At 46.3% G+C, this 27,165-nt stretch overlaps 2 protein-coding genes across 4 annotated transcripts in view; one reads left to right on the plus strand and one right to left on the minus strand.

The window, feature by feature from the left end:
- Positions 1 to 46: 46 nt before the first annotated feature.
- Positions 47 to 15,619, minus strand: Armc10 (armadillo repeat containing 10). Its single transcript, NM_001106576.2, is given in 6 exon segments — positions 47 to 1,163; positions 2,608 to 2,679; positions 7,211 to 7,387; positions 9,011 to 9,145; positions 11,776 to 11,924; positions 15,344 to 15,619. Coding segments are annotated over 6 exon segments (921 nt in total). The 5' UTR covers positions 15,477 to 15,619; the 3' UTR covers positions 47 to 908.
- Positions 15,620 to 15,890: 271 nt separating this feature from the next.
- The window catches only part of Fbxl13 (F-box and leucine-rich repeat protein 13), a 180,381-nt gene continuing 169,106 nt past the window's right edge, over positions 15,891 to 27,165 (plus strand). Inside the window, exon 1 of one of the 3 annotated variants that reach the window (XM_087655401.1) lies at positions 15,891 to 16,083. In XM_087655401.1, coding sequence (XP_087511527.1) covers positions 16,009 to 16,083 — 75 coding nt within the window. In that variant the 5' untranslated portion in view covers positions 15,891 to 16,008. 3 annotated transcript variants of the gene reach the window in all.

Genomic DNA, 27,165 nt, shown 5'->3' on the forward strand with positions numbered 1-27,165 from the left:
GTACGTGTGCGCAGGCAAAACACTCACACGAATAAAACAAACTGGAAAAAAAGTCAACACATTTCATGTATTGTAGTTTTAGTCAAGTAAAATGTGATGAAATTTGGTAAAATCACGTCCATGAGGGGAAGAGATTATGTCCACCTTGCCATTTTCCTTTTTATTAAAAAAAAATTATACAGTTTATGCTCAGTAAAAATCCAAACAGTAGAAATAGGCACACAAAGGAATCCACGTACCCAGGTCCCAGTCCCGCGCCCAGGAGTTGTACATACGGATCATTCTAGAAACGCTCTGTGCACCGGTGGAGGAAGTTCAGTCTCACTGATCAGAAATGATGCCGGCAGAGTCTATGGTGAACTCGGACTTGCAAGCAGAGCGGTGGGGGTGGCGGGTGGCCTCGAGCTTGCCGGACTCACTGCTTTGAGGCACACAGCCCTGGCTGTGGCACTTCTGTCTTCAATCAGCACCTTACACTGAGCAACCGCAAATCACTCCCAGGAGTTAGGACTGTGGAGGAAGGCCACTCACTTCATGTCAGGAATACGATTAAATACCTCAGTGAGTCTCTTCAGCACAGCCCCTCATCTTCATTGAATAGCAGTAGAAGCCTTCAAAGTAATCCCTTAGAGCGTGGCAATCCATCCACCATCATAACTCGACGCTTGCCTCAGAAGTGGTTCACATCCTCTGAAGGTTCCAGACTATTCAATCCCCAAACCCCAAATCTGAACCACTCCCAAACCTAACAGTTTGAACATCATGTTGGATTAGAGCTGCTCACACCCACTTTTATGGTTTAACTCACATCAGCTGAAAGAATCCTTTTAAAGGACGGTCTAAGTTCCCGTGTGTTGACTTAATTCCACATCACTCTCTGACTCTTTGATTAAAACAGGAGCAACCCATCAGAATTTCGGCTTTATTGCTAAAGCCTTCTCTTTCACATCCACATCAGGGTGACAAGCTAATGCCTTCATTTTCTGGGCACACTCTTCTCCATACAACAGGAAAAACAATGACCCTTTAGCAAAAGGAAGCTGATTAGCTAACCGGCCTTCCACTCTGAGGCAGTTGTTTATATTCTGAAACAGCGTAAGAGCCCGAAGAAGAATCTCGTTTGCCATTTGGCCATCGTACAGGGAAAGGAATGAAGAGTCCACCTGAGAGAGGAAACAGTGTCATTGTCCTATTTTGAAACAGCATCCACCAGTTAACACTGTACAAGTCTGACCCCAGGCAAGCAACCTCGACCCCTACCTCACACACGTGCAATTTTTATTCCACCTTACAAGTGAAAGAGGTTTTATTAGCAGAAAACTGAGATTTCTTTGGAACTCCAGAGTGTAGCCATTTAGGAAACCAAACATTTTAGATCTATCCAGTTTTTCTAAGAACTCATTAGTTCAATCAGTATTACAGCTCACACAGTTTGGGGAATGGGGACATACACAGCCCACCCCCCTTCACAGCCACACACACACACAGCCACACAGACACACTACACACACAGCCACACACACACAGCCACACATACACAGTCACACACAGTACACTGACACACACACAGAGACAGACAGACAGCCACATGCACATACACATGCACACACACACACACACACACACACACACACACACACACACACACACAGAGTTTCTCAAGTCACCCCCACACCTTTGGACTTCTTCAGAGCACAGGGACTGTTTCAACAATTTGTTACGTGTTTTCAACAATCCTGCTAGCTTGTTACATGGCTGCTTCTCTGCCGTTCCACGGGAACACTATGTACTCACTGGTGGGCATTCAGCTCAGCATGGAGCACACACAGGAAACGCAACACTGTTGTTTCAGCGGATTATGAGGTACATACATGTGCACAAAACAAACCAAATTTTAAATGCAGTGACAGAAATACACTGCAAATTGGGCAGAGATGGAAAGTTTACTGGTGTCACAGAGAAGTTTTAAAAAACAAACTATGCTTAATACTCATCTTCAGATATAATTCCTGTGAATGTTTTTGGACAAACTTTTCCAGATCTATTTGTCAAAAAAAATCTATGTTTGTGTGTGTTAATGAACCAGGTAGGTAACCTATGTATGTGTGCACTTATGAACCAGGTAGGCAATCTACGTATGTGTGCATTAATGAACTAGGTAGGTAATCTATGTATGTGTGCACTTATGAACCAAGTAGGTAATCTATGTATGTGTGCACTTATGAACCAGGTAGGTAATCTATGGATGTGTGCATTAATGAACCAGGTAGGTAACCTATGTATGTGTGCGTTAATGAACCAGGTAGGTAATCTATGGATGTGTGCATTAATGAACCAGGTAGGTAATCTATGTATGTGTGCACTTATGAACCAGGTAGGTAATCTATGGATGTGTGCGTTAATGAACCAGGTAGGTAATCTATGGATGTGTGCATTAATGAACCAGGTAGGTAATCTATGGATGTGTGCAATAATGAACCAGGTAGGTAATTTATGGATGTGTGCATTAATAAACCACGTAGGTAATCTATGGATGTGTGCATTAATGAACCACGTAGGTAATCTATGGATGTGTGCGTTAATGAACCAGGTAGGTAATCTACTTACTTGGGCACTCAGTAGTCCTTCTGTCATGGCTGGATTCTCAGACAAATTCAAAAGCAGCTTCAAAACCTGAACCTGCCAACAGAACACTGGGTTTACTGGATGGGCAAGCATGACCCTTCTCCCGAGAAAGCCATCTTCCCACCCCACTGCCCCGTAAACTCCTGTGCACCTCAAAGCCATCCTCTCCATGGACTCTCTGCTTGGCTCCTCTAATGCTCGGCACCGCTTTCAGAGAGGCCCTCATCATCAGTGCCATCTAAACCTCACTTCTCTGGCTCAACTGTTGGGGAGACAGCAAGAACTTAGCAAATGTCTTCTCTGTACTGTGAGTCTGCTATGTGTTAAATCATCCTTTCTCCCTTGTTTGTACGTGTGTGTACGCATGCTCATATGTATGTGCATGGGGAGGCCAGCGTCTCCTTGCCCACCCTTCACCGAAGCATGGTCCTCACTTGAACCCAGAATTCACCAATTCAGCTAGTCTGGCCACCTTGTGTTAGGGACCCCATCTCACAGCCCTGTGCTGGGGCTACAGACAGGCCACCCACACTGCATTCCCATGGTTGGTCGCCATGACTAAACACCGGGATCCTTTCTTCTACTAGGTTACTATGAATCTCAGAGGTGGTCCTTTTCAAACGTGAAAAATGTTTTATGATCATTTAAATGGGAAGTGGTATTAAAACTATTTAATAGCTAGTTAAAATGCTAGTGTTCTTATCTCTGAAAAATTAGTAATAATTAGAATGCCTTAAAGTGTTTAGACTTATGTGTATGAGTCTTTTTGACTGCATATATGCACATGCACCATGTGTGTACAGTGCCTGCAGAGGTCAGAAGAGGGCACTGGAGCCTCTGGAACTGGAGTTACCAATGGTCACGTGAGTGCTTGGAACTAGGCCTGGGTCCTTGGCCAGAGCAACACATGCTCTTAAGCGCTGAGCTACCTCTCACCCAGGATGTCTCTCTGTAAAACACTAGCCTACGTTTTCCCACAAGACAGCTGAAGTGAAAGGGAGGAGACCGAGGGTGCTAATGCCGAGGAGAAACACCACCGCCACTTCTCACTAAACCCAGAAAGGAACCAGAATGCACATTTTTATAGCTTATTAAACAGGCAATACATACTGACCACAGAACTCTGGGGGAGAGGCTGATGGAGATCAAACCTAGGGGTCCCCTGGGCAAGGCAAGCACCACCCTACCAAGGTCTCCCTTGGACCTAGAACATTGCATCATACTGTACGCCTAGAACTCCTTTCGTCACACGAGAACTTAAAGTGAAGGTGGGAAAGCTTTGGGTTACCTCATTTCTACCATCTTCTAAGTTTAATAAAATGAATACGCGGTCATGGTAAAACGCCAAGCAGTGAAGAGAACAAGGTAGAGACAAAAGCCACGATGCTAGAGGTCCACCATTTAGACCCACAGTGGGGATTCTGCCAATGACAGAGGCCCATCCTGCCCCAGATTGGGATCCTGCCAACCAGTGTATGCAGGATGGTGTCTTTTCAGGCAGGGGCTTCTAGGGACATTACGGACTCTTAGGACAGCCAGAGTGACTTCTGACCCTTCAGTGCCCCCTGAGAGCGACTGGGACATCTCAGCTGGCATGATGCTGTCCGGCCAGTCTAAGAAGTAAAGTGCCTGTCTGTAAAATCAGTGGGGCCTGGAGCAGAGAAACAGGAGCAAAACGCAACAAACAGCTTTGGACCTAGGAGATGGACCTGTGTAAACTCCAAAGGTCCACCCGTAATCAACCAGAGACAATAAGGGCAACGGCTGGTTGGTGTCTGAAATGTGACCTGCTGTCCTCTATAGATTAAACACATTTATGGACTACAGTGAAACATTTAAATTCTGGTTCTTCCCTCGTCTCTTGCCATAGGCGCCACCTTGTGGTGACCCAGGACATTCACGCTGTTAGTGCTCCCTGCAGAGAGCAAACACTGGTGCACCCACAGTAACCTTTAAAGGTTACTCCAGGGCACCCTGAGGAAGATCCATGACGGGCACGGACAAATGGCTGACTATGAGAAAACGCATTTGCAAGTTAGAACTCTACCCTCAGCTCTTATGGAGAAACGACGTCATAACGGGTGGCCAGGCTCCCACCAAAAGTTTAATTTCCTAACCTAGGAAAATTCTAGGCAATGTGGTGGGTGTGATGGAAGAATATGACAAAAGAACACAATTCATCTTTTAAAATGTAGTAGACTCCATCAACCAGACCTGAGGCGCACACACATCCACATACAATTGCTTGCCTCTGAACTGGGTTAGAGTTCCTCCGGGGTTCTGGGTAAAGCAGCTGCAGAGACAGTCAAGGGAGAGGATTTGCATAGAGTAGTCACATTAAAGCACAGAGGGAAGGCATTTTCCTAGGTCCTAAAATGCCGAAGTCATCTTTCACTGGGGAGAGAGATGCAGAAGGGCAGGAAACAGGCTGGAGCTGGGCTAACTCTTATATTTAATTTTGAATGCCTGGGTATGTCTTGGACCAGGAAATGTAGAAAACCCACATACAAACACCTCTGAAGCACTGTACTACAGTGAGGCACCCCCAGAAGTACTGATGATGTCAGAGATTCCTCCCATCATATATGCAAATAATAAATTTAAAAATAAAACCAGATCCAGTACAAATACCCATGCATGTTGCTTTGAATTGTCTGCGAGAACACAAGTTCACCATTACGACTAGGTAATCTACATAGTACTGTGTGCTTTAAAAACATGGCGATAAGAATTTTTTTTTTCTTTTTTCTTCTTTCTTTTTTTTCTTTTTTTCCGGAGCTGGGGACCGAACCCAGGGCCTTGCGCTCGCTAGGCAAGCGCTCTACCGCTGAGCTAAATCCCCAACCCCGATAAGAATTTAATACAGGAGATTTACTCAGACTTTCTGAGGTGTCTCCTGAGGTCTTGCCGGCCAGCATCACTCTGCTGCCTCCTACATTTGTACAACTGGACGAATGAAGCCTTCCTGCATCTGATTCTCTCAATACCACATGGCTGTGGTGTAGGAGGACTTCAACAGATAAAGGCTGGGCCAAACCATCCTGTGACGAGGGTAATGGAGGGTTGGGGACAGCACAGCTACGGAGAACGTGCCTGGGTTCCATCTTCAGGATGATACAAAGCCAGGCAAGGCAGTGCACTCAGAAGTGTCAGGAGGATGAGGAGCCCAAGGTCAGCTTCTACTATAGTAAGACTGAGGCCAGCCCAAGAGTTTGATCCTCCAAATCCATGTAAAGGCCAAAAGAGAAAACTAATTCCACAAAGATGCCCTCTAACTTTCCATATGCTTCATGCACACATCCACCATAAACACACACACACATACCCCATAAACACACACATACCCCATAAACACACACATACCCCATAAACACACACACCCCATAAACACACACACACATATACATCCACCATAAACACACACACATCCCATAAACACACACACATCCCATAAACAAACATACCATAAACACATACACATATCCATAAGCACACATACATATCTACCATAAACATACATATACACACACACATACCATAAACACACACACATATCCACTATAAGCCACATACATCCACACACACACATCTACCATAAACACACACATACACACATCTACCATAAACACACACACACAAACACATCTACCATAAACACACACACATACACACATCTACCATAAACACACACACACATAAACACATCTACCATAAACACACACACATACACACATCTACCATAAACACACACACACATAAACACATCTACCATAAATATACACATCCACCATAAACACACACACACTATAAACACACATATCCACCATAAACACACACACACACACACACACACACACACACACACACACCTACCATAAACACATATACACCAATAAAAACACAAATAAATACACAAATAAAACCTTTAAAAAAAATAACTAAAACAAGGCTGCTAAGAGAGGCTCGGTAGGCAAAGGGCCTCGCGCCACCAAGCCTGAGAACCTGAGTTCAATCAGTGGGGCCACTTGCTGGACGGAGGGAAATGACCCCTGCGAGCTGTCATCTGACCTCCATATGTGCCTCAATGAACTGCATGCGACAGGAAAAGGGAGAGAGGAAGGAGTACTGGGGAGGAGCAGGCTAAGTGGGGGCAGGGGGCTGGGGAGGAGTAAGAAAACAAACGAATAAAACAGAATCTTAGAAACCGGTGGATCCTGAGGTAAACATAAACTGTAGCTAGCTTCCTGTCGCTGTTCCTCAGAATCCTTTTACTCCCTACTTCTGGGTAGCGATGCCAGGGATCCCAGAAGAACATCATTTTACTGATTCTCAGAAAATGGCCACCCACCTGAGGCAAGGAACACAGCCCGGGTTGGCCACAAACGGATTCTGCAATTCAGTATTGGGGATAGAAGCAATACGGTCTGGTATTTCCTATGTCTATTTTCCTCTCAGGAACTCATTACTCAGACTAGGCAGACCTCCAACTCACAGAAACCTGCCTGCCTCTGGAGTGCAGGACCGGAAATTCAATCTCAGTAAGTCTGACGCAACAGCTCTCCAGACACAGTGCGGTACACCCTACCTTGGTGCTTCCGTTTCCGATAAGTAGCAGGTGGAGCAGGCCGGTGATGTAGTTGCTGAGCAGGTGCTGGTAGTCATTGGTGACCGTCATGTTTGTCAGCAGCCTCAGTGCAGCCAGCTGCACCGCAGAGTTCAGGGGATCAGCAAAGACGTCCTCACAGACTTGACGGACGTATATCTGAAGGCAAGAGAGAACCACTGAGCCACTCCAGCTCTCGGGAAACTTCTGCTGAGCGGCTGCTTTTCTGCGTAGCAGAGTAGGGTTGACTGCTCAAGATGAGTGGGTTCTTCAGAAAAATATGGCATTTGTGTTTGGCCCTCCAACTTTGGTGAGCATTTTATTTAGAGTTGCCTTTGTTAATAACCTGGCATTGTGCTGAGAACCAAAGGCCTACATTTAGCTCAAGACTGCTCTTATGCAGTGACGTGAGTGCATGCGCTTATGCGTGAGTGTGAGTGACTCCACACTGCTGTTAGCCTCCAATGGTGACATGCAATGAAGCATTTTGGTAGTACGTATGTCTCATGCATGAGTTTCCAGATTGGAAAAAATTACTAAATCTGAATGCCATCGAAAATTACAAAATGCAAAAACAAACAAACAAACAAACAAAAAAACCAAAAACGGTCCTCATTTCAAGTACCAAGAAACGATCAACTAACTGTCCAATACACATCACTGACATCTGTGAGACACTCCAAATGCACCCATGCCACCACAGATGTGGCCGTGGGACAGTAAGGACGCAGAGATCAAGTGTTTAAGCTCTAAATTACACTCAGGAGCCAACTCTTTCTCTTTGGTCACAGTTTATTGTATCTCTATCCTTTAAAAGCGGCACTGGTTGGTGTGAGGGTGAAACCGACGCCGGGTGGACTGGACGTCTGACTGTAACAATTGGAACCTGCGTCGGGTGGACCGGATGTTTGACTCTAACAATCACCTCCCATCAGTTGCTTCTCTTCGTCTTCTACCCACTCTCCTGTGGATTTGCTTTCTCCTCGTGACCTTAAGAAGGGCTTACTCTTCCTCAGCTTACTTAGACCAAAAGTAACGCCCTGTCTGCGTCTGTTTTGCACTGAGTTGTGTTTGCTTGGTTTCTTCCTTTACACCTTTCGGCAGGTGTGCGCTCTGCACATCTGGCTTCACTTTTTTAGCAGCCCCTGAATTAAACAGAAATCCACCTACGGCGGCACCTAGGGGATATTGCTGCTCTAGTTTCCACGGTCGGACTATCGAGACCCGCCAGCTCCCCGTAAGGACACAGAGACTTATTGTTTATGAAAGCTTAGGCCGTAGCAAGGCTAGCTCCCAGCTAGGTCGTCTTACTTAATTAACTCATTGATTCTAGGCCATGCTGCCCGTTATCTCTTCCTCAGCCTCGGAGTTGCCTCTCACTCAGTGCCCGTACGTCCGACCTCCTTGGCGCCCGGCTGGGGAATCCCTGCGCATGCGCATCTTTCCCAGCGTTCCCATCTCAGCCCAAGCCTCCTTCCTTTCCTCTCCCGCCCTGCGACAGGCCCTCAGCTCTGTATTAAACCAACCAGAAGGTGATGGAGAAGAATGTTTACAGAATAGGCGATGCTTCGCTAAAATTAAAATACCAAAGCCCCACAGTGCTCGGCTCTTCTGCAGGCACAGAAATCGCCCTTTGAATAATGCAAAGACACAAGAAGATTATCACAATCAGTTTCTGTTTCTTTAAAGGTAGTTGTTGCCCGTGAGGTTACAAAGCCCTGTTAGCTTCACTGCCGACCCTTGAATCGGACACCCGATGCATGTTTATCCCAGACAACTTACCTTTATCTTAGTTTGATTTTCAACGTTCACACTCAGGTTATTTAATGCATTTAAAGCTTTCTCTTTAATACTTTGGTTCAGGGAGTTGATTTTGCTTCCGACAATTGGTATACCACCCAACTCACGAATGATGGCCTAAGAGAGGAAAAAAGGGACCGTGGCTTCAGTACGCAGCCCTTTTACTGATTGTACGCATCTAGAAATGCAACTAAAATTAACACGAGAAAAACGGTACAAATCTTCCTTTCAGAAAGTTTTCTGACTTAAGAAACGTGTGTGTGTGTGTGTGTGTGTGTGTGTGTGTGTGTGTGTGTGTGCGTGCTGTCATTCCTTTTTATTTATTTTTGAGACAGCTCTTTCATCAGCTGGGACTCACTTAAGTATGGACATGCAATATTCTGAATACCTCTTATATTCGAAGATTGGAGTTTTTGCTGGATCTAATAGCCAAAGTTAGTAATACACTTGGAAGTCATTTAAGGTTGCTAGCTTACTGTGTGCTCAAACCGTTTCTACTTGCTTTAAGAGAAAAATATACCAACACCCTGCCTCGGGTTCCCCAAGCAGTCAACAATCACTGTTTACAACGAAACTAATGCCCAGCTGAAACCTAGAGGTTTGCCTGCCCGGACCCAGAACAAAGCATGTGTATCATAGCTGAAAGCAGAACACAGAATCGGAAAGTAACTATTTATGGATATTGGCTGAGAAACAATGTTTATTATGAGGGTCACGTGGGATCAGTTGGGGCCAGTAACTTAATCCTCTGTGAAAACTGTTACAGATTTCTGTAAAGTGTCCCATCCTTCTCCACAAGATGTTTTCTGTGCTGTTTGTGGTGGTTTGAATGAAAATGCCCCCACCCCCCACAGGCCCATAGGGAGAAGCTCTCTTAGGAGGTGTGGCCTCGGAGTAGGTGTGGCCTTACTGGAGAAAAGTATGCTCCTGGAGGCCAGTTTTGAGGGTTCAGATGCTCAAGCCAGGCCTGGTGGTTCATACTTTCCCTACCTGCTTGCTGCCTGCTGGTCCTGATGTAGAACTCTCAGCCCCATGTCTGCCTGCCATGCCACCAGGCTTCCTTCTGTGACAATAATGGACTAACCCTCTGAACTGGAAGCCAGCCCCATGAAGTGTTTTCCAGTGTAAGAGTTACCATGGTAACTCTCCACAGCAGTAGAAACCCTGACTAAGACACTGGTCAATCAACAGAGTGAGGATCTTTGTAGGCACAGACATCATTCACGGGCATGTACACACACAGGGACTCATGCAACACACAGACGGGATGAAAGACACAGGGGAATGGAGTAGATCATTCTTGGTTAAATGCGACACCATGCACGATGACAACTGGAAGCTAATCACTAATGGGTAAAATGTGTACAACCGTGTCCATGAGGCCGACTCTGGGGAGCCTCAGGGATCACTGTTCTGTCTCCACCTTGCCAACGCTGAGATGACAAGTGTGTGCCACCCCTGGCTTTTTCAGTTTGAGTTCTGGGCACTGAACTCAGATCCTCATGTTTGTAAGGCCTGAGCTGTCTCCTCGGGCCTGATTTTACATTTACTTATTTATTTTTAGTTATCTATTTATTCTTTTGAATGTGTGCTCACATGCTGGGTCTCTCATTAGGACCTGAGGCTTGTTGATTAGGCTACACTCAAGCAAATGAGCCCTGAGGACAACATGTCACTGCTTCCCTAGTGCTGGGATTACCGCGTGCTGTGGACCTGGTCTAATGTCGCTTGAATTATATTAATCTGGTCCTCAAAACTGCACAAGAATCCACACACTCACACATAAGACACTGAGAGACCCTACCCCAAGATGATTGGTAAATAAAGTTGCCAGTGGCCAATGGCTGGGCAGGGAGACAGAGGTGGGACTTTTAAGAGTTCCAGGCAAGGGACTGAGGAGGAGGAAGAGATCGGGGAAAGGGTAGGAGAAAACCCGCACGTCTGTCTCCACCGGGATCAATCTGAATAGGGTTAATTAGGTTCAACTATAGAGTGCATGCTGGGATTACAACGCATGGCACCAAGCCTGGTTTTCACATGGGACAGTGCACTTTACCCACTTACCTAGCTCCCTTTGTTTTAACTGACACACACACACACACACACACACACACACACACACACACACACACATACACACGCAAGTACGCACGCACGTATACGCAATATACATTAATGGAGTAGTTTGTACATTCTGATATATGTATATATTGTATAATAACCTTAAATGTGTGTCTTTCCCCAAACATTTATTACGTTTTAGTGGCAAAACCTTCAAAATTTTTTAGCTTAAAATAAACCTGTATTGGTGTGAAGCACTGTTGAAAGAAACCCCAAACTGGTTTTCCTCATGCTCTGTGGGGGAAGAACATTCAAATTATACTCTTGGGTCTCAGCCACCACACTAATTTGTGGTTACCCCTGGCTGAAGGACCATCTACACCTCCGCCAACACTGGCTGCCTCATTAGAGCATAGACTTAGATGCTGGATGCTGCCATTGGTTTACGATGGCATTGCTCAACTTAAGTAAAAGACGCCTTTCTGCTTGGTGTTGAACAGAAGTACTATGAGCCTGATGTCGGTGTTGAGCTTCTCAGAAACTGCTTTCTGTGTCATTGTCTGGCTGTGGTTTTCTGAAGCAAAGAAAAGTAAATACCGTTGTGAGCACAAGTGACCATGTCATGCGAGGATAGACTCTGAGCGTTAAGTATGGGGCCATCGCTAACGCTGAGAGAGGAGGCTTACTTGGTTAGTGGAAAAGGCTGCATTATTTCCCAAGGTGACCAGGGCTTTCTCAGTAATTATGGGGTCGTCGGTTGACTCCAGCAGGTACAGAAGTTTCTCAAGCTGCTCCGCACTTAAGATAGCATCGTAGGAGCCCTCCGTTAGGTCTTCTGCATGAGAGGAAAGCCATTGAGAGCTCAGCGAAAATCACCAGAGATGTGTTTTGTTTTTAAACATGTGAAATGCTCAAACACTCAGGCACCATTGTTTGTTTTTAAAGCTGTGGACAATTTCCATAATGTTTGAGAGAAAGGCCCCGGGGCAGGCAAGCTGTAATCTTGGCATCTGCTGGGAAGGGGGAGATGGGAGAAGTGGAAGAAGGAAGGCCACGGCTTTAAGAGTGCAGATGGCATCAACAATGGAAGCTGGCCCGTGGGAGGGGAAGGAACTACTGAGGGACTAGGGAGGTGCGGTGTGTGGGAAAGCATGCCTACGCCTTTCTTTCTGCCAGGATAGAAAGGATAAAGAAAAAAAAGAAAACATTAAGTCTTTTCTGAGCAGGCAGGCCAAATAGAGGCTTCAGACACACCAGAAGAGGGCATCAGATCTCATTACAGATGGTTGTGAGCACCATGTGGTTGCTGGGATTTGAACTCAGGCCCTCTGGAGGAATAGTCTGTGCTCTTAACCACTGAGCCATCCCTTCGAGCCACTACTTTATATCTTTTATATCATTTGAGTCTCAGGCATTCCTAGAAGGAAGATACTACTATCATTTTGACTCTCTGTAGGAAACAAAGGTCCACAGCCATCAAGTACTGGCCAATGGCCACATGATCTAAGTCTAGCTAATGGTCACATGATGTAAGTCTAGCCAATGGTCACATGACCTATGTCTATTAGACACTGCATGTAAATAGCATGTAGCCCTAATGTCGACAGCATTTTGTCCCTTAAACATCAGGTACACCTATCTGATTGGACATCTGCCTAAAGAGCATTGATTAACTATGGCATTGGTTTTGCACAGTACATAGGGGGGTAACGATTACCCTTTTAAGAGTCTAAAAGGCCAGAAACTTATGGAAACAGCTCAGTCACGTTTTCAGGGTGACACTGTGTGGCTTATTCACATACAAGTTCCTGCTAGCTATATTCTGAGTTTTAGAAATTATTCTGAATGAAATCTTTTCAATTAAATTTATATTGAATTCTTGTTTTATTGTAGCTTACCATATGTAATGTTTGGCTGATTCTCTGGCACATTTCTGACTCAAAATGAGTCATTTACAAATCGGAATTTTCTTTCTTTTTCTATAATTTTGCTTCCTTTTGTATTGATGAGTTCTATGATTTTTTTTTTCCTTGTTGAGATGCCCGGGACTTGCCATGATTGATAGCACCTCCCCTATTCTTGAACTTAATAAAGATGCAATTAATGTTTGAATATTAAATACATTTAACTAAAGTATCTATGCCTTTGGCCTTTGATAAGTGTTCTCCATCAATTTAGGAACATTTCCTTCTATTCTTAATGTTAGGAGTTGTCAGAAATACTACTTTAATGACTTTTATATATTATATGTAGTTTTCAAAAATATATTAATGCAAGAAATAACTATTAATTCTCCACATATGTCCATCAGGCCTCTGTATGTTATTTCCCTGATAGATTTTCTTTAGTAATGATTGGATGAGTTTCTACTGTATCAGTCAGGTTCTTGTATCAAGTTGAATGATTTGATACTGTTTCCATCTTTTTCAATGGTCTCAGTCTTTGTTTGGAAAATACACTTGTTTTTGGAGACAGGTTAGCCAAGATCGGCATTGATCTTCCTACCTCAGCCTGCTAGTGCTGGGATTAGAGTTGGGCAACAGCTTCTTCTCCTGGACCAATAAACTTCACAAGGGGAATTACACACTTCTCAACAGTTTTTTTTTTTTAGTTCTTTTTTTTTTTTTTCGGAGCTGGGGACCGAACCCAGGGCCTTGCGCTTCCTAGGTAAGCGCTCTACCACTGAGCTAAATCCCCAGCCCCTACTTCTCAACAGTTTAAGGCAAGAAAAGATTTCTCTCAAATGTAAGGGTAGAGCTTTGGGAAGGGGCTGTGGGCAACCTATTTTTAAAGTTGTCTGTCCCCGGTTTCCTTCCCAGTACCTCCCTGACCTGCTCTCAGGCCCAGCAACCCCAGGAGATGGAGACAAGAGGATCAGAAGTTCAAATTTTCTGCTATGCAGTGAGTTCCAGGCCAGGGATACATCCGATCTTCTGCCTTAAAAAAGCAAAACAAAAAACAAAAAAACAAAAGAACAAAAGAACCCCAACAACAATAACAAAACCACCAAATTATTCTTGTATAGAAATATTTGACAAGGGGTTGGGGGGAGTAAAAACCTACAAATCAGGCTTTGGAGGGGCAAATGCTCATTTTCAAAAACTGCTTTCCTCTGACCAGAGGAAAAGGTGCTGTGCAGACCTTTCTTACAGCATTTCCTGAAGGAAATGGAAGGCTGGAATATAAACCCACCATTCTTCCTGGTCCCTTCCAGGAAGTGCAAAGTTTGAAAAGTAAATGCTAGGTGTACAACCCAAAGACATGTTTTCTATCTGCCTTTAATGGTGCCTTATTTTCATTCTAGGGAAAGGCAATTAGGTCCTACCAATAACTGCTTGAACTCTCCGTGTGGAAAATGGTATATTTGAGTCCACTTGTTTTAAAGGCAAACTACTGTTTATTTTGCATAGACCCTGGTACAGGGAGATGAGAATTCTGTCTTTGGAATAACATTAGTAGATAAAATGTTTTATCTACTAATTTATTAGTAGTAAAATGTTTTAATGATTACTCAATTTAAAAACAAATACAAATGGGGGTTGGGGATTTTGCTCAGTGGTCGAACGCTTGCTAGGCAAGGCCCTGGGTTCGGACTCCAGCTCCGGGGGAAAAAAAAAAAAAGACAAAAGAAACAAATACATTTCTCTGCCTTTGAGGAAAGCAGGTTTTGGTCGGCAGACCAAATAGTTTTCCCAACAGTTTTCACGACCTAAACGATCCTTTCAGAAGGTGTGTCTCCTGTAGGCTGAGGTTCTTTATTTCCAACACACACACCCATGTTGCAGGGATGCTACGGATGACTTAAAGGTACTAGCACCTAAGACAGGTGCTGGCAGAATTGCACCTCAGGGATCCTTTCTTCATAAAGCAGCGAGCAGAGTTTCAACCTGGACTTGAGGCCCCTAAGAACGTTCTCACACAGTAAGGGACACCTCTTTGGTAACAACACAAAGGCCCAAACTTTAAAATGAGAAGCAATCTATTTAGCTTGGAGAAACCTCAGCTCTCCGCTGTGAAGCCGGAGGGAAGTAATAGGGCACTTCGGGCGATGTTTTCAGTCCTTATTTAAACAAAGAAGTGGGAGCAGGGAAGCGGCTCAGGACCCACCCAAGGCAACTTGGGCTTCCAGACTGTCTACCTCTAGCCTTCCTCCCCATGCAGTCGCGAGTGTCTAAGGCACCTCTGATCTAGCCTGTCCAGAGGTGGTTCCCGAACCTCGAACCAGTCCACATGCCGGGCAGCCCATCGCCTCACCTGCGGACCGCGAAGGGCGCAGTCGGCGCCCGCCTCGCCGCGGTCCCCGAGTCAGCCGGTAGATACAGTAGCAGGCGCCAGCGCCCAGGACTAGCCCGGCTGCCACCCAGCCCACGTCCCGCGCGCCGCCCATACTGCTGCCACCGAGCTGCAGGGAGCCGGGGTGCCAGGGCCACACGCAGGTGCAGCTGGGCCAGAACCAGCCCAGAGAAAGGAAATGGGGTTGGAGCTCCGCCTTCCGGAAGCCGCCCTGCTGAGGTCGGAAGCCCTCCCACTCTGCTCGTTGCGGTGCCTTTCACCAGGCAGGCGGGATGCCCCTAGTGCTTGCATCTTTTTCCTGGATCAAGTCGGGGACCGCCCTGCTTGAGTCCCGCCCCCTAGCTCCGCCCCAATACTTTCCAGTCCAGCTATGCCCCGCCTCCCACTTTACTTCGCCCCGCGGGTCCTGTCCTGCCCCTGCCCCTCCCAGCGCTGCCCGCTCCTCCCCGTTCTGTCCGCCCCTCCCCATTCCCCCTGCCCTTCCCCCCCAGGTTCTTTCTTCATCTCCGGATTGGCTGAGACTGTTTGGCTCCTCCTTGGTTGCCAGGCAACGCACCGACGCGTCCCTCCGCTGCAGCGTGGAGCAGTAACCAACAAAACGCAGTTTCTCAGTCCTGCTTCTGACTATGGCTTCACTACGCAACGCCCCCCCCAGGCTAAGGAACTACTTCAAGGACAACTACATTCCTCAAATCTGTGAGGTATTGGAGCTACATAGCCTCTCACACAGAGGGCAAGGGAAGAGACCGGGAGAGGCAAGGAGATTCCCAGAGCTGGAGATAGGAAATAGAGGATGGGGGAGTTGAAGTCTATTTGGGGTAGGTTAGAGAACACCGAAGGGTGACAGTGGCTAAAGCAGGGGCGGAGATGACAAAGGAAGGGGAGGGGGAGGGGGAAAGTGACAATCTCCAGGGGGAAAGAGCACAAGGCCTGGGTTGGAGACCTCAAGTGTCAAGTACTAAGTGCTATTAGGAAGAGAGACGAACAAGAAGTGAGTGGTGAGCCACTTGAAGACAAAAGACTGCAGGGGTTCTGGGTATAAGCATTTCCTCGCTCGTTGTTAGCAGGAGACACAACCTCACAATATACCTTTTTAGAGATCGCCACGCAGGCAACACCCGAGGTGTTGGTTTTAACAAAGACATGAGTTTCGGTGCCAACCTATATAAAGATAAGTTGGTTTCATTAAACTCAGAAACATGTGCTCCAGTAGATAGAGTAGAACACACCTGATCAAGACAATTGTGGACTTCTGAAGGGAGAGTCCAGCTTATGTCTTCACAATGCAGATATAGGTTTCTTTTTTCTTTTTCTTGTGGCTTTCAAGGTTACCTTTCTAAATGTTGCCAAGAAGCCACTACCTCTTTTCTTCTTCTTTTTCTTTTTCTTAAGTAATTCATTCACTTTACATCCCGAACAAAGCCCACCCCCCCTACTTTTCTCTCAGTCTTGTCCTTACAAATCCCTCCCCCAACACTCCCTCCCTTATCAGAGGAGAAGGGGAAGACTTCTCCTCTGATAACTTGGGACATCTAGTCCCAATAGGATTAATACTCCTTTTTTTAAAAAAAAAAAACTGATATCACCCAAGAGTATAGTTTGTAACAAGGTTAGATTAAAAATTGAAGTTTCTTTTTCATTCAGTAACTAAAGTTGTATAGTGGATTTATGAGCAACTTCATTTAGTCCTGAGAGTGGGTAGGCCAGGAATTCAAGGTTATGTGTTGTTTTGACTTATGTCAGCACACCCTAATTACTGGTCTTGTCATCCTTGATTGATTGAGGTGTCTGGGGATACAGCAACTAGCCCCAAGTGAGAGCAGTTTAGTTACTGTCCATTAGGTCCTTATGTTAGCAGACTTAAGTCCTTTTTGGTCAGTGAAAGGCTTCCTCTCTACCCTGTGCTTCCAGTCACTATAATCCCCTTTCTGCCCTGCCTCAGGAGGACAGTATGGTATTGAAAACCAGGTTTTATACTCCCAGGAGCTGAGCAATCGCTGGTGACTCCCATTCGCCTGCACGTTGGTGTATGTTGTGTGGTGATGCTGTCAGAGTTCTGAGCACATCGCTTCTCGGCCTTTTGGCTAAGATCAAGTGCAGAGTTCTGAGCACGTGCTGTGATGGGGAGAATGAAGGAGTTCTAGGGGAGGAGAGAAGTGTGCAATTCAATTTTCAGGGAAAGTGGGTACAGCTCTTAGTTTTAGGATGGTTTTGCGCCGTGATTTTTATCCAGAGGATTTTATCCAATCACCTCTGCTCACACATTAACAGCAGGTGCAAGACAGGCCTTGAGCGCACTCTCACTTTCCCTCAGAGCCCAGTAAGGTGGCTTCTGTTCTGCCAGGTCTCTCTGCATGTACATGTCTGATTCAAATCCCTGAGACCTTTGCTCTTGTAAAAGCCACCTGCAAACACGTGAAGCACATATTTTATCAAAGACAGCTATGCGTGTTTGACCTCTTCTGAACATAACCCGTGTGCTCTGAGTAAACCTAGTTGTTCCTCCACAACGCCGTTTCCCTACAGACTTGTGTACACTCTGATTAAGGAACACCCAAACCAAAGCCTGCATGCCAGTGGTAGGTGTAGTTTTCCTTGCCAGGGAGACTGAAGCTGAGACTTGCTTGAGCCCAGGCATAGGAATGGTAACACCCAAAAATAAAAATAAAAAAAAAAAAAACAGAACCAAAAAACAAACAAAACAAAACCCCAGCACCAAACTAAAACAACAAACACTTGCCTGAATTACTAAGCTTATTGAATCTGCTGATTGATATTTAATTTTCATTAGTTTTGGAATTGCTTAAATCTATTATTTTTACCCAATTTTTTCTCCTGTAGAAGCCCAAGCATGACTATAATAAGATTTTACCTTGACCTCTGTTTTAGCTTTGTCCTGTTAATTCGCTTTTGTGTTCTGGGTGCTATTTTGGATATTTTCCATTGACTGATAATTTTCATAGATTGCTAAATTTGCTAATTTTGCTTTATGTTGCATCTCATCACATCCGTTGGATGCATTAAATGAAATCTTAACTGTAAACAATGCATTTTTTCAGTCCCGGAATGCCCATTGGTTCCTTTTAATGCATTCCACCTTTTAGAATTACGAAGTTTTTTTCCCCTCTGTTTTGCTAGAATTTCTTGTTTTCTAACTTGTTAACGATTGTTCTGTAAAAATCACTGTCTGGGAAGCTGGTGACACATGTCTATAATCCCAGGCCTTAGGAAGCTAGGACAAGAGGTTTGCTTTGAGGTCAGGCTGGGCTACATATCAAGTTCAAGAAACTTAGTAAGAGAGCCTGTCTAAAACAAAAACAAGAAGAAACACTGGTTCCCTCAATATCTGGATTGTTTTTTGGGTCTGTTGTTTGTTGTTTCTCTTCTCCCGGTGTTTATCAGATTTCCTCACCTCTACATATTGAGTGATTTGTTTTGTTGACTGTCGAGTAAAGAGAACAGTAGACATTTTCCACAGTGCATTCTTCAGCAGAGAAGTCCCACCTTTCCTCACTCCAGAGGGAAGAGCTGACCTCGATCCAGGCCGATGAGGCTGGGTTGATGCTATGCTGCACAATTCCTCCCCCTTTCCCTGTGAATATCCTCTTAGAGTTGTGCCAGCTGGCTCCCAGCTTCCTTCAGGAACACCCTAGACCCAAGCATACTTGTTATTGAACAAATGGCCACAAAAGCTGGCCAGTTTTCTTTCTACTAGAGGTAGAGTATCCCCTGCCAGGGGTCCAGCCCAGTCTTCATGCTAGAGCCAGAGCTAGGACAAGGGCTGAGCTTTGTCAGTCATGGAAGATTCTTTCTCCCTTGGAATTTGACTACTCTCCAGTGTCTTACACGTATTTGCCCTAGGATGAGCACGCCCATGTGGGCACCAGTGATCAACCCTGGGCACCTTAGGTCAGTTACTCTCCTGAAAGGTGTTCTCTGACCTCCACGCATGGGGACATAGTAAATCAGTGAGCCAGTCAATCAACAAATAAATAGATGTTAAAAGCATAAAGATAAAAAGTAATATTATTTTGTTAGGAAATAATCTTTCCCTGTTTTTGTCTCAGTTCATGTGATTGTGTTCACGGCAAGCCAGCCCTTCCCATCACTAGAATCTAATGAGTTGTTCTTGCCATCTAAGTATGCTGTCTACACAAAAGATATGAACACAAAAAGTAGCCTCCTTTAAAGAAAGAACTTGGAACTAAGTATTTTAAAATAATTTTTTTGGAGGTATGCGTTTATGTGTATGAGGGTCTCTTTGTTCTTTGATGCCAGATTGGTTGGTCCTTGAGTTTCAGGGAGTCTCCTGTCTCTACTCCCCCCAGTCCCAGGGCTGCTGGGATTAGAGTTGTATGCTATTGAACCTGGCTTTATGTGGGTCCTGGGGATTCAGAGTCAGGGCCTCAAGCTTGTGAGGTAAGTCCTTTACTAGCTGAGCTATCTCCTCAATTCAGAGTTAGATATTTTTAAGTGTTTATTTTCTATTTTAAATAAATGAAGTAAGTGGTCAGATACTCAGAAAATTGACAACAAATGATTACTGTGGATAAATTATTTTATGGTTCAGGAACTCCAAATTAAAAAAAAATACACAATGGCAACACCGAGGAGATGTGCCCACCAAGGATTGTAGGAAACACGAGTACTGGCGTTTCCTCTGATTCACTATAGTCATCTCTTCTCTCAGAATGCGGACACCACTGTGCACACTGCAAATATCTCACCCTCTGTTCTTTCGAGGTGTTTCTGAAATGCATTTAAATTTTTAAACAAATTATTAAAGTAGGAGCCCATGCAACGAATGCTAAGTTGGTAGGATTTGGGTACATTAAAAAAAATTAGACATGAATATGTATAATATTCTCAAATTTCTACTTGGCAGAACTGGGTACGCTACCTACTAACACACATGCCTGCTCCAGAGAGATCAAAGATGAACCATGTATTTATGGCTTCAGTGACTACAGAATTACAAAACAAATAAACCTAGCAATTGTATCAGAGTAAGAAACTTCGTTTCAGACCGTGAGGTTGATTTCCGCTTAAGGGCTAGGGAAATGATAAGAGTGTGCAAAGCTGGCTCTTCCCAGCAGAGGGCGAGCTTCAGTCACGAGTCACGACTGTAAAGCCATTTGAATTATATATATGTACATATATATAATTATATTCATATATATGTATAAATATGAAGTTTTTAATGGCTTATATTTCTTTTAAGATTTAATTGTCAATTTGTACTTGAAAAACACATTTATTTATAAGCCGCATAGATTTCATTATTGTTGATTGTTTTAAGGGCAGACACCCCCATTCAGAGCCTGGCTCACATGTGGCCCATACATATACAGCCACCAAACTAGATAAGATGGATGAAGTAAAGAAATGTGGGCTGACAGGAAGCGGATGTAGAAAAAAAAAAAGGGCAGACACTTGTCAGAGGTGCACAAGAGAGGCACAGTGATTTGCACTGTCTTTCAAGTTACATGAAAGGGTAAGAAAGGAAATACAATACAGTTAGGCACCTCCCCTCACATTAAGGCCACCCAGTAGGAGGACAAGGGTCTCAAAAGCAGGCAAAAGCATCAGAAACAGCCCCCAGCCCTTCTGGTAGGAGTCCCACAAAAACACCAACTACAGAACTATTGAAAGAACCCCAAATAGGGGAGTCTCTCGCTCCAGTCTCGGGATGGCGTGCCCCAGGAAACACGAGTAGCCGATCTTGATGTAACAACAAGAGGCAGCTTTATTAGCGAGATCTCAGGCCGACACGTATCTCACGCAGGAGATAGAGGAGTCGACCACGAGCCTCTAAAGGCAGGGGTTTATATAGGGAAAGCCAGGGGATTTCTCGAGGTTACACACAATTGGCTGATTCAAATGGTGCACAGTTACTTTTGGCACGGAATTACATCAGCAAAGAGTACGTGTAATCTAGCATCTCAGCAATGTGGGTAGGGTGACTTATCTCACTCAGCAGGGGGATGACTCATCTTTAGGGAGTGAAGGAAGGGGAGGGGGTGGCTCCAGATGGCCAGTGTCCTTGGGAGCTGATAGTCGGGCCGGTGAGCCCTATCTCAAATTCTCTCAGGCATGTCCGGACTTTGTTTGAGGCTAACTTTTTGAAATTTAACTCTTCATTCCCCTCTACTTGTTGTGAGTAGTTCTAATTTTAAAACTACATGGAGAGCTCAGCTTCATCTGGCATAACAGCTTGGTATTGTTGTCTTAACATGAGGACGTGTACAGCGCTAATCCGCTCCCTGACAAAAGTTGTAAGGCGATTTATTATGCAGGGCCCAAAGGTGAGCAGGAGAAGGAGGATAATCAAGGGACCAGCTAAGGCTGACAGCAGGGTGGTAAGCCATGGGGACCTATTGAACCAGCTTTGAAACCAACTATCAGTGGCCTCTTGTTCTCGTCGTCTCTTGTCTAGCCTCTCTCTAAGTTTAGCCATAGAATCTTTGATGGTCCCGGAGTGATCGAGATAAAAACAACATTCTTCCCTCAAAGCAGCACACAGCCCTCCTTTAAGGAATAGTAAATCTAACCCTCTTCTATTCTGAAGCACCACTTCCGACAAGGAAGTCAGGGATTCTTCTAGATGACTGATGGATTTTTCTAGGGCCTCTATATCCTCAGAAATGGCAGAATTCAAAGCTGTTAGTCCTTGCTGTAATTGTTGTGGCCCTGTGATTAAAGCGGCTAACCCGGTGCCTACTCGAGCAGCTACTCCTAAGCCCAGGAGTACAGCTACGGTTAGCGAGATGGGCTCTCTTTTAGTCCTAGGACTTTGACCATATAAAGACAAGAGTTCTTCAGAGGGGTGATAGTAAATTCTTGGGACCAACTGGACCATTACACAGTAATCCGAAAGATTATTGATCACTGAGTCAGCCAAGCAGGGAGTGAGGCCAGAATTACAGGCCCACCAATACCCCGGGAGAGGAATTAGGTAAGAGGTAATACCGGAGGGAGTGTCAGCTGGGACACCATAGTGACATAGATGTCTGTGGGTCGGGGAAACCTTACCCACACAGGTTCCTTCTCCTGATACCTCAGTTAAAGCTAGCCGGGGCTTGTTGGTATAAAGGCAAGCCTCAGGGCTAGTGTCTTTAGTGAAGTTGGCCGAGATCGCTATTCCCTCGTAATAAGGGGGGCTCGTGGAAAGACAAAGCCAACACTCTGATGTCAGATCGGGATTGGAGTAATTTAGGGCCTGGAAAGCACCTTGAACTAACCTAAACATGCGTTCTTGGGCACCTAGCAAGTGAGGGGCCAGGTTGTCTTCTGTGGTCATGTCCCCCGGCAAGTGTAAAAGTCTCGGGTCTTAAAGTAGTAGTAGCCTTGGGCCTAGGTCTGGTGAGAGGTATCCTATTCCTGAGAATGGGGTTCGGACCTATAACCTTGGGGCTAACAGATTCCACCTTAAGTCTAATATCTAAAAGGATTCCAGGATCTACTCCAGATACGTAGAGGTGCAGTCCCCAGCGTCGGGTCTGGAACCAGTCTTTGGTGTACATTTTTCCCATTTGGGTGAAGGTGATGTTAAGGGTGGCAACTCTGCCCTTGGCCCATTTGACGTCTATAGAACCCTAAGTAGATGAGGGGTTCCAGTCCACTTGCCCTGTAGTCTCACAGCCCCAATAATAACAGAAAAAGTGTGACTCTCCTCCACATTTCCACATATCAGACCTGAGGGGCCTGTTCCTTGGGCAGACATAAAAGGGGGTCTTAGTTAGTTCTGTCCTAGCCCCAGGAGTCCGGCAGCCGGCATCGGATTTCGGGGGTGGAGCTCCTGGTCCTCCGAACCGGGGGGGGGGGGTGTGGGGTGTGTATATGTGGGGTGAGAAATCTAGCATGTCGTTTACCTCATCAGGGGCCAGAGCCTCTAAGCCCCACCCTGGTGCTCCTGCAGCCAGCTTACACCAGGACGGGTACAGCGGTGGCCACCAAGTCCAAAGGGGATGTTTACCGGTGATAGACCACACTAGGTCTCTGGTTGAAGAGAAGACCTGCCAAGTCAGTTGTTGGGGGGAATGTGGATCGTTATTCAATGTCCTCATCTGGGATGAAGCGGCGGCGGAGGTGAAGCTTAAGAGGGTGAGGAGTCTTTTCCACAGTCCATTCATCTTCAGGGGTCTTGGGAGCCTTCTTGGCATGTGATGCGTGGATCCAGGCGGCTATTCTGTCGACCTTTATAGCGGTCGGAGTGGTGAGTAGGACCGAATAAGGTCCTTTCCAGCGGGGTTCAAGATTACCGGCTCGGTGTCGTCTGACCAGAACCAGATATCCGACCTGGAATCCGTGTGGGATTTCGGGGCTTTCTGTTCGGTACGTCTCCTTCAGCAAGTCCCACGCTTGGCGTCTGACAATCTCAAGAGCCCTGAGGCGGGTGAGGAGGGATTGAGAAAGAGGAGGGTCAGGATCATGTATTCCCCCTGCTTCACCCACAGGGGGCGGACAGCCCCATAGGATCTCATACGGTGTCAGCTTAAACCTTCCGGGCGTGTTCCAAGCACGGAACAGGGCAAAGGGAAGGAGAGCTGTCCAATCTTTCCCTCCGGTCTCTAAGGCTAATTTAGTCAAGGTCTCTTTTAAGGTTCTATTCATTCTTTCTGAATGAATGTCCTGAGCTCTGGGGTCTGTAAGCACAATGTAATTTCCAATTAATCCCCAGCTGACTGGCCAGCCCCTGACTTACCTGGGCAACAAAAGCAGGCCCGTTGTCTGACCCGATTACCTTGGGGAGTCTGAACCTCGGAAAGATCTCTTCCAGTATCTTCTTGGCCACCACTTGAGCTGTTTCTGAGCGGGTAGGGAATGCTTCTACCCAACCTGAGAAGGTGTCTACGAACACTAGTAGATATTTATTACCATACCTGGCTGGAGTTATTTCTGTAAAGTCAACTTCCCAATGAGCCCCCGGTCTCTCCCCCCTAAGCCTCTTGCCATGGAGGGACGGGGGTCTATTGGAGTTGACGAGAGCACAGGCTTGGCAGCTCTGCACAACCTCTTGGGCTAAGTCTGGTAATCTCTGAACATAGTATTTAGAGGAGTTCACAAGCTCTATCAACTTCCTTGTACCTAAGTGGGTCAGATGGTGGATAGCTCTTCTTGGGTGTATTGGAAGCTAGAGTCTCTTAGGTTTGGAGGAAGCTCTTCATTTACCACTGTCAGAATCACGGCCCCGAGCGCAGCCTGTTTGGTGGTGGCGTCTGCCATACGGTTACTTCTGGCCACAGCATCCTGTCCCCCTTGATGTCTGGAACAGTGGATGATGGCTACCTTTTTTGGGAGGTGTACTGCCTCTAGGAGGCTGAGGATCTCATCTTTATTTTTAATCTCTTTTCCCTCGGACGTTAAGAGACCTCTCTACCGGTAGATGGCCCCATGAACATGTGCAGTGGCGAAGGCGTAACGGCTGTCAGTGTAGATGTTAATGTTTTTTCCTTCAGCCAGTCTCAATGCCTGAGTGAGGGCTATTAATTCAGCCTTCTGGGCTGAGGTGCCCTCAGGCAGTCCACTGGACCAAATGGTCCTTTTCCCATCCACCACTGATGCTTTCTCTTTCCTTCTACCAGAAAACTGCTGCCATCTGTGAACCAGGAGGGGCAGCCCAGTAGGGGGACATCCGTCAGATCCTCTCTGGTACTAGAGGCCTCAGCCAAGATGTCGGCACACACATGTATTGGGTTCTGACCTGTTGTCTCCGGGAGCAGCGTGGCTGGATTTAGGATGACAGGAGCTCCAAAAGAAACTCTATCATTTAGCAGCAGACTCTGGTAGTGAGTCAGGCGGGCATTGGTTATCCACCTGTCTGGTGGCTGCCGGAGGACACTTTCTAGAGCGTGTGGGGCTATAATCGTTACTGGCTGGGTTAGTTTATCAGAGTTTTTTACCAGAATGGCTACTGCCGCGGTGATCTTGAGGCAGGACGGCTAGCCGCTAGCCACAGGGTCTAGCTTCTTGGAAAGGTACGCCACGGGCCGACCCAGGGTCTGGGTCAGCACTCCCTTTGCCACCCCCACTCTCTCATCTACAAACATCGAAAAAGGCTTGGTTAGATCAGGCAGGACTAGAGCGGGTGCAGTCAATAAAGCCTGTTTGATGGCATCAAAGGCTGCTTGATGTTCGGGCTTCCACTGGAACTCAGTCTCTGACCTGGTCAAGGTGTGGAGGGGGGCAGCCAGCTCGGCGAACCCAGGAATCCACAGCCGGCAGAACCCGGCGGTGCCTAGGAATTCCCTCACCTGTCGAGGTGTCTGAGGTACAGGATTCTGGAGCACAGTCTTTTTCCGGGCTTCAGTGAGCCATCGCTTACCATCCCTGAGGATGTAGCCCAGGTAGGTCACCTCGGTGCGGCACAACTGCGCTTTCTTTCCCAGACGACCTAATTCAGATAGCAGTTGTTCAGTCCCTTTTTGGCACTCACCCTGGGTTTCAGCCCCCAGAAGAAGGTCATCAACGTATTGAAGGAGAGTCAGCTGCAGGTTGTTGGTTCGGAAAATCGTCAGGTCTCGATGTAGAGCCTCATCAAAGAGGGTGGGTGAATTCTTGAATCCCTGTGGTAGTCTGGTCCAGGTCAATTGTCCAGAATGTCCTGACTCCGGGTCTTTCCACTCAAAGGCAAACAGGTGCTGGCTGGTGGGATGTAGTCTCAGACTAAAGAAAGCATCCTTGAGATCTAAGACAGTATACCATGCCCTCTCTGGTGGCAGAGTGCTGAGGAGGGTGTAGGGATTAGGCACTATGGGATGTACATCTTCTACCCTTTTGTTGACCTCTCTCAAGTCCTGGACGGGTCGCTAGTCTCGTGTCCCAGGCTTCTTTACTGGTAATAGTGGGGTATTCCAGGGGGACCGGCATGGGGTTAGGATGCCCAGTTGTAAAAACTTGTTTATATGGGGCCGGATACCCTCCTTTGCTTCCTTGCTCATAGGGTACTGGTGCACACTGATGGGGGTAGCGCCTGACTTGACTGCAATCACTATGGGGGCGGGGGGACTTGGGAAGCCATCCCAACTCCCTCGGTCTCCGCCCAGGCCTCAGGGAACTTAGAAAGCCACCACTGTGGGTTGTCCATCTTCTTACCTTTCTCATGTATGCGGTATTCGTTGGCCAAATTGAAAGTCAAAGTCCATACTGGCCTGGGGGAATGCCACTTCACTCGGGGTCCCTCTGATGAAAACTGTATTTCGGCATTCATTTTAGTCAATAAGTCTCGACCGAGCAAGGGTGTGGGACACTCAGGAACTACTAGGAAGGAATGCGATACCCGGCCAGCCCCTAAATTGACCCGTCGAGCCGTTGTCCATTTGTGTATCTTCATGCCAGTTGCCCCCACCACCATACTGGTTTTGTCAGCAAGCTTCCCCAGGGTATGTTGTAGAACTGAAAACTCTGCCCCCATATCTACTAGGAAATCCATGGGGGTTCCCTCCACATCTAAGGTTACCCTAGGCTCGGGGAGGGAATACGAGCCCTGACTGTCCTAATCATCTTTGTTTCTCAGGGCAAGTGTCTTGGGACCCCGCATCTTTTCCTTTTTGTTCGGACAGTCCTGGGCCCAGTGTCCCCTATTCTTGCAGTAGCGGCACTGGTCTCTATCTAGTCTTTTCCAATCCGGTGAAGTCCAGTCGTTCCGACGGCGTGGGTTGCCCAGGTTCCCTTTCTTTCTCCCTATGTTCCTGTTTCCTTCAGGTACTACTGCGGCCAGTATTCGAGTTAAATTCTGGTCCCTACGTCTATCTCTCTCATCCTCTCTCTCTTCCCTTTCCTTT

Source organism: Rattus norvegicus, chromosome 4 (genome assembly GCF_021556685.1).
Source record: "Rattus norvegicus strain SHRSP/BbbUtx chromosome 4, alternate assembly SHRSP_T2T, whole genome shotgun sequence".
In the NCBI taxonomy this organism is placed as follows: domain Eukaryota; kingdom Metazoa; phylum Chordata; class Mammalia; order Rodentia; family Muridae; genus Rattus; species Rattus norvegicus.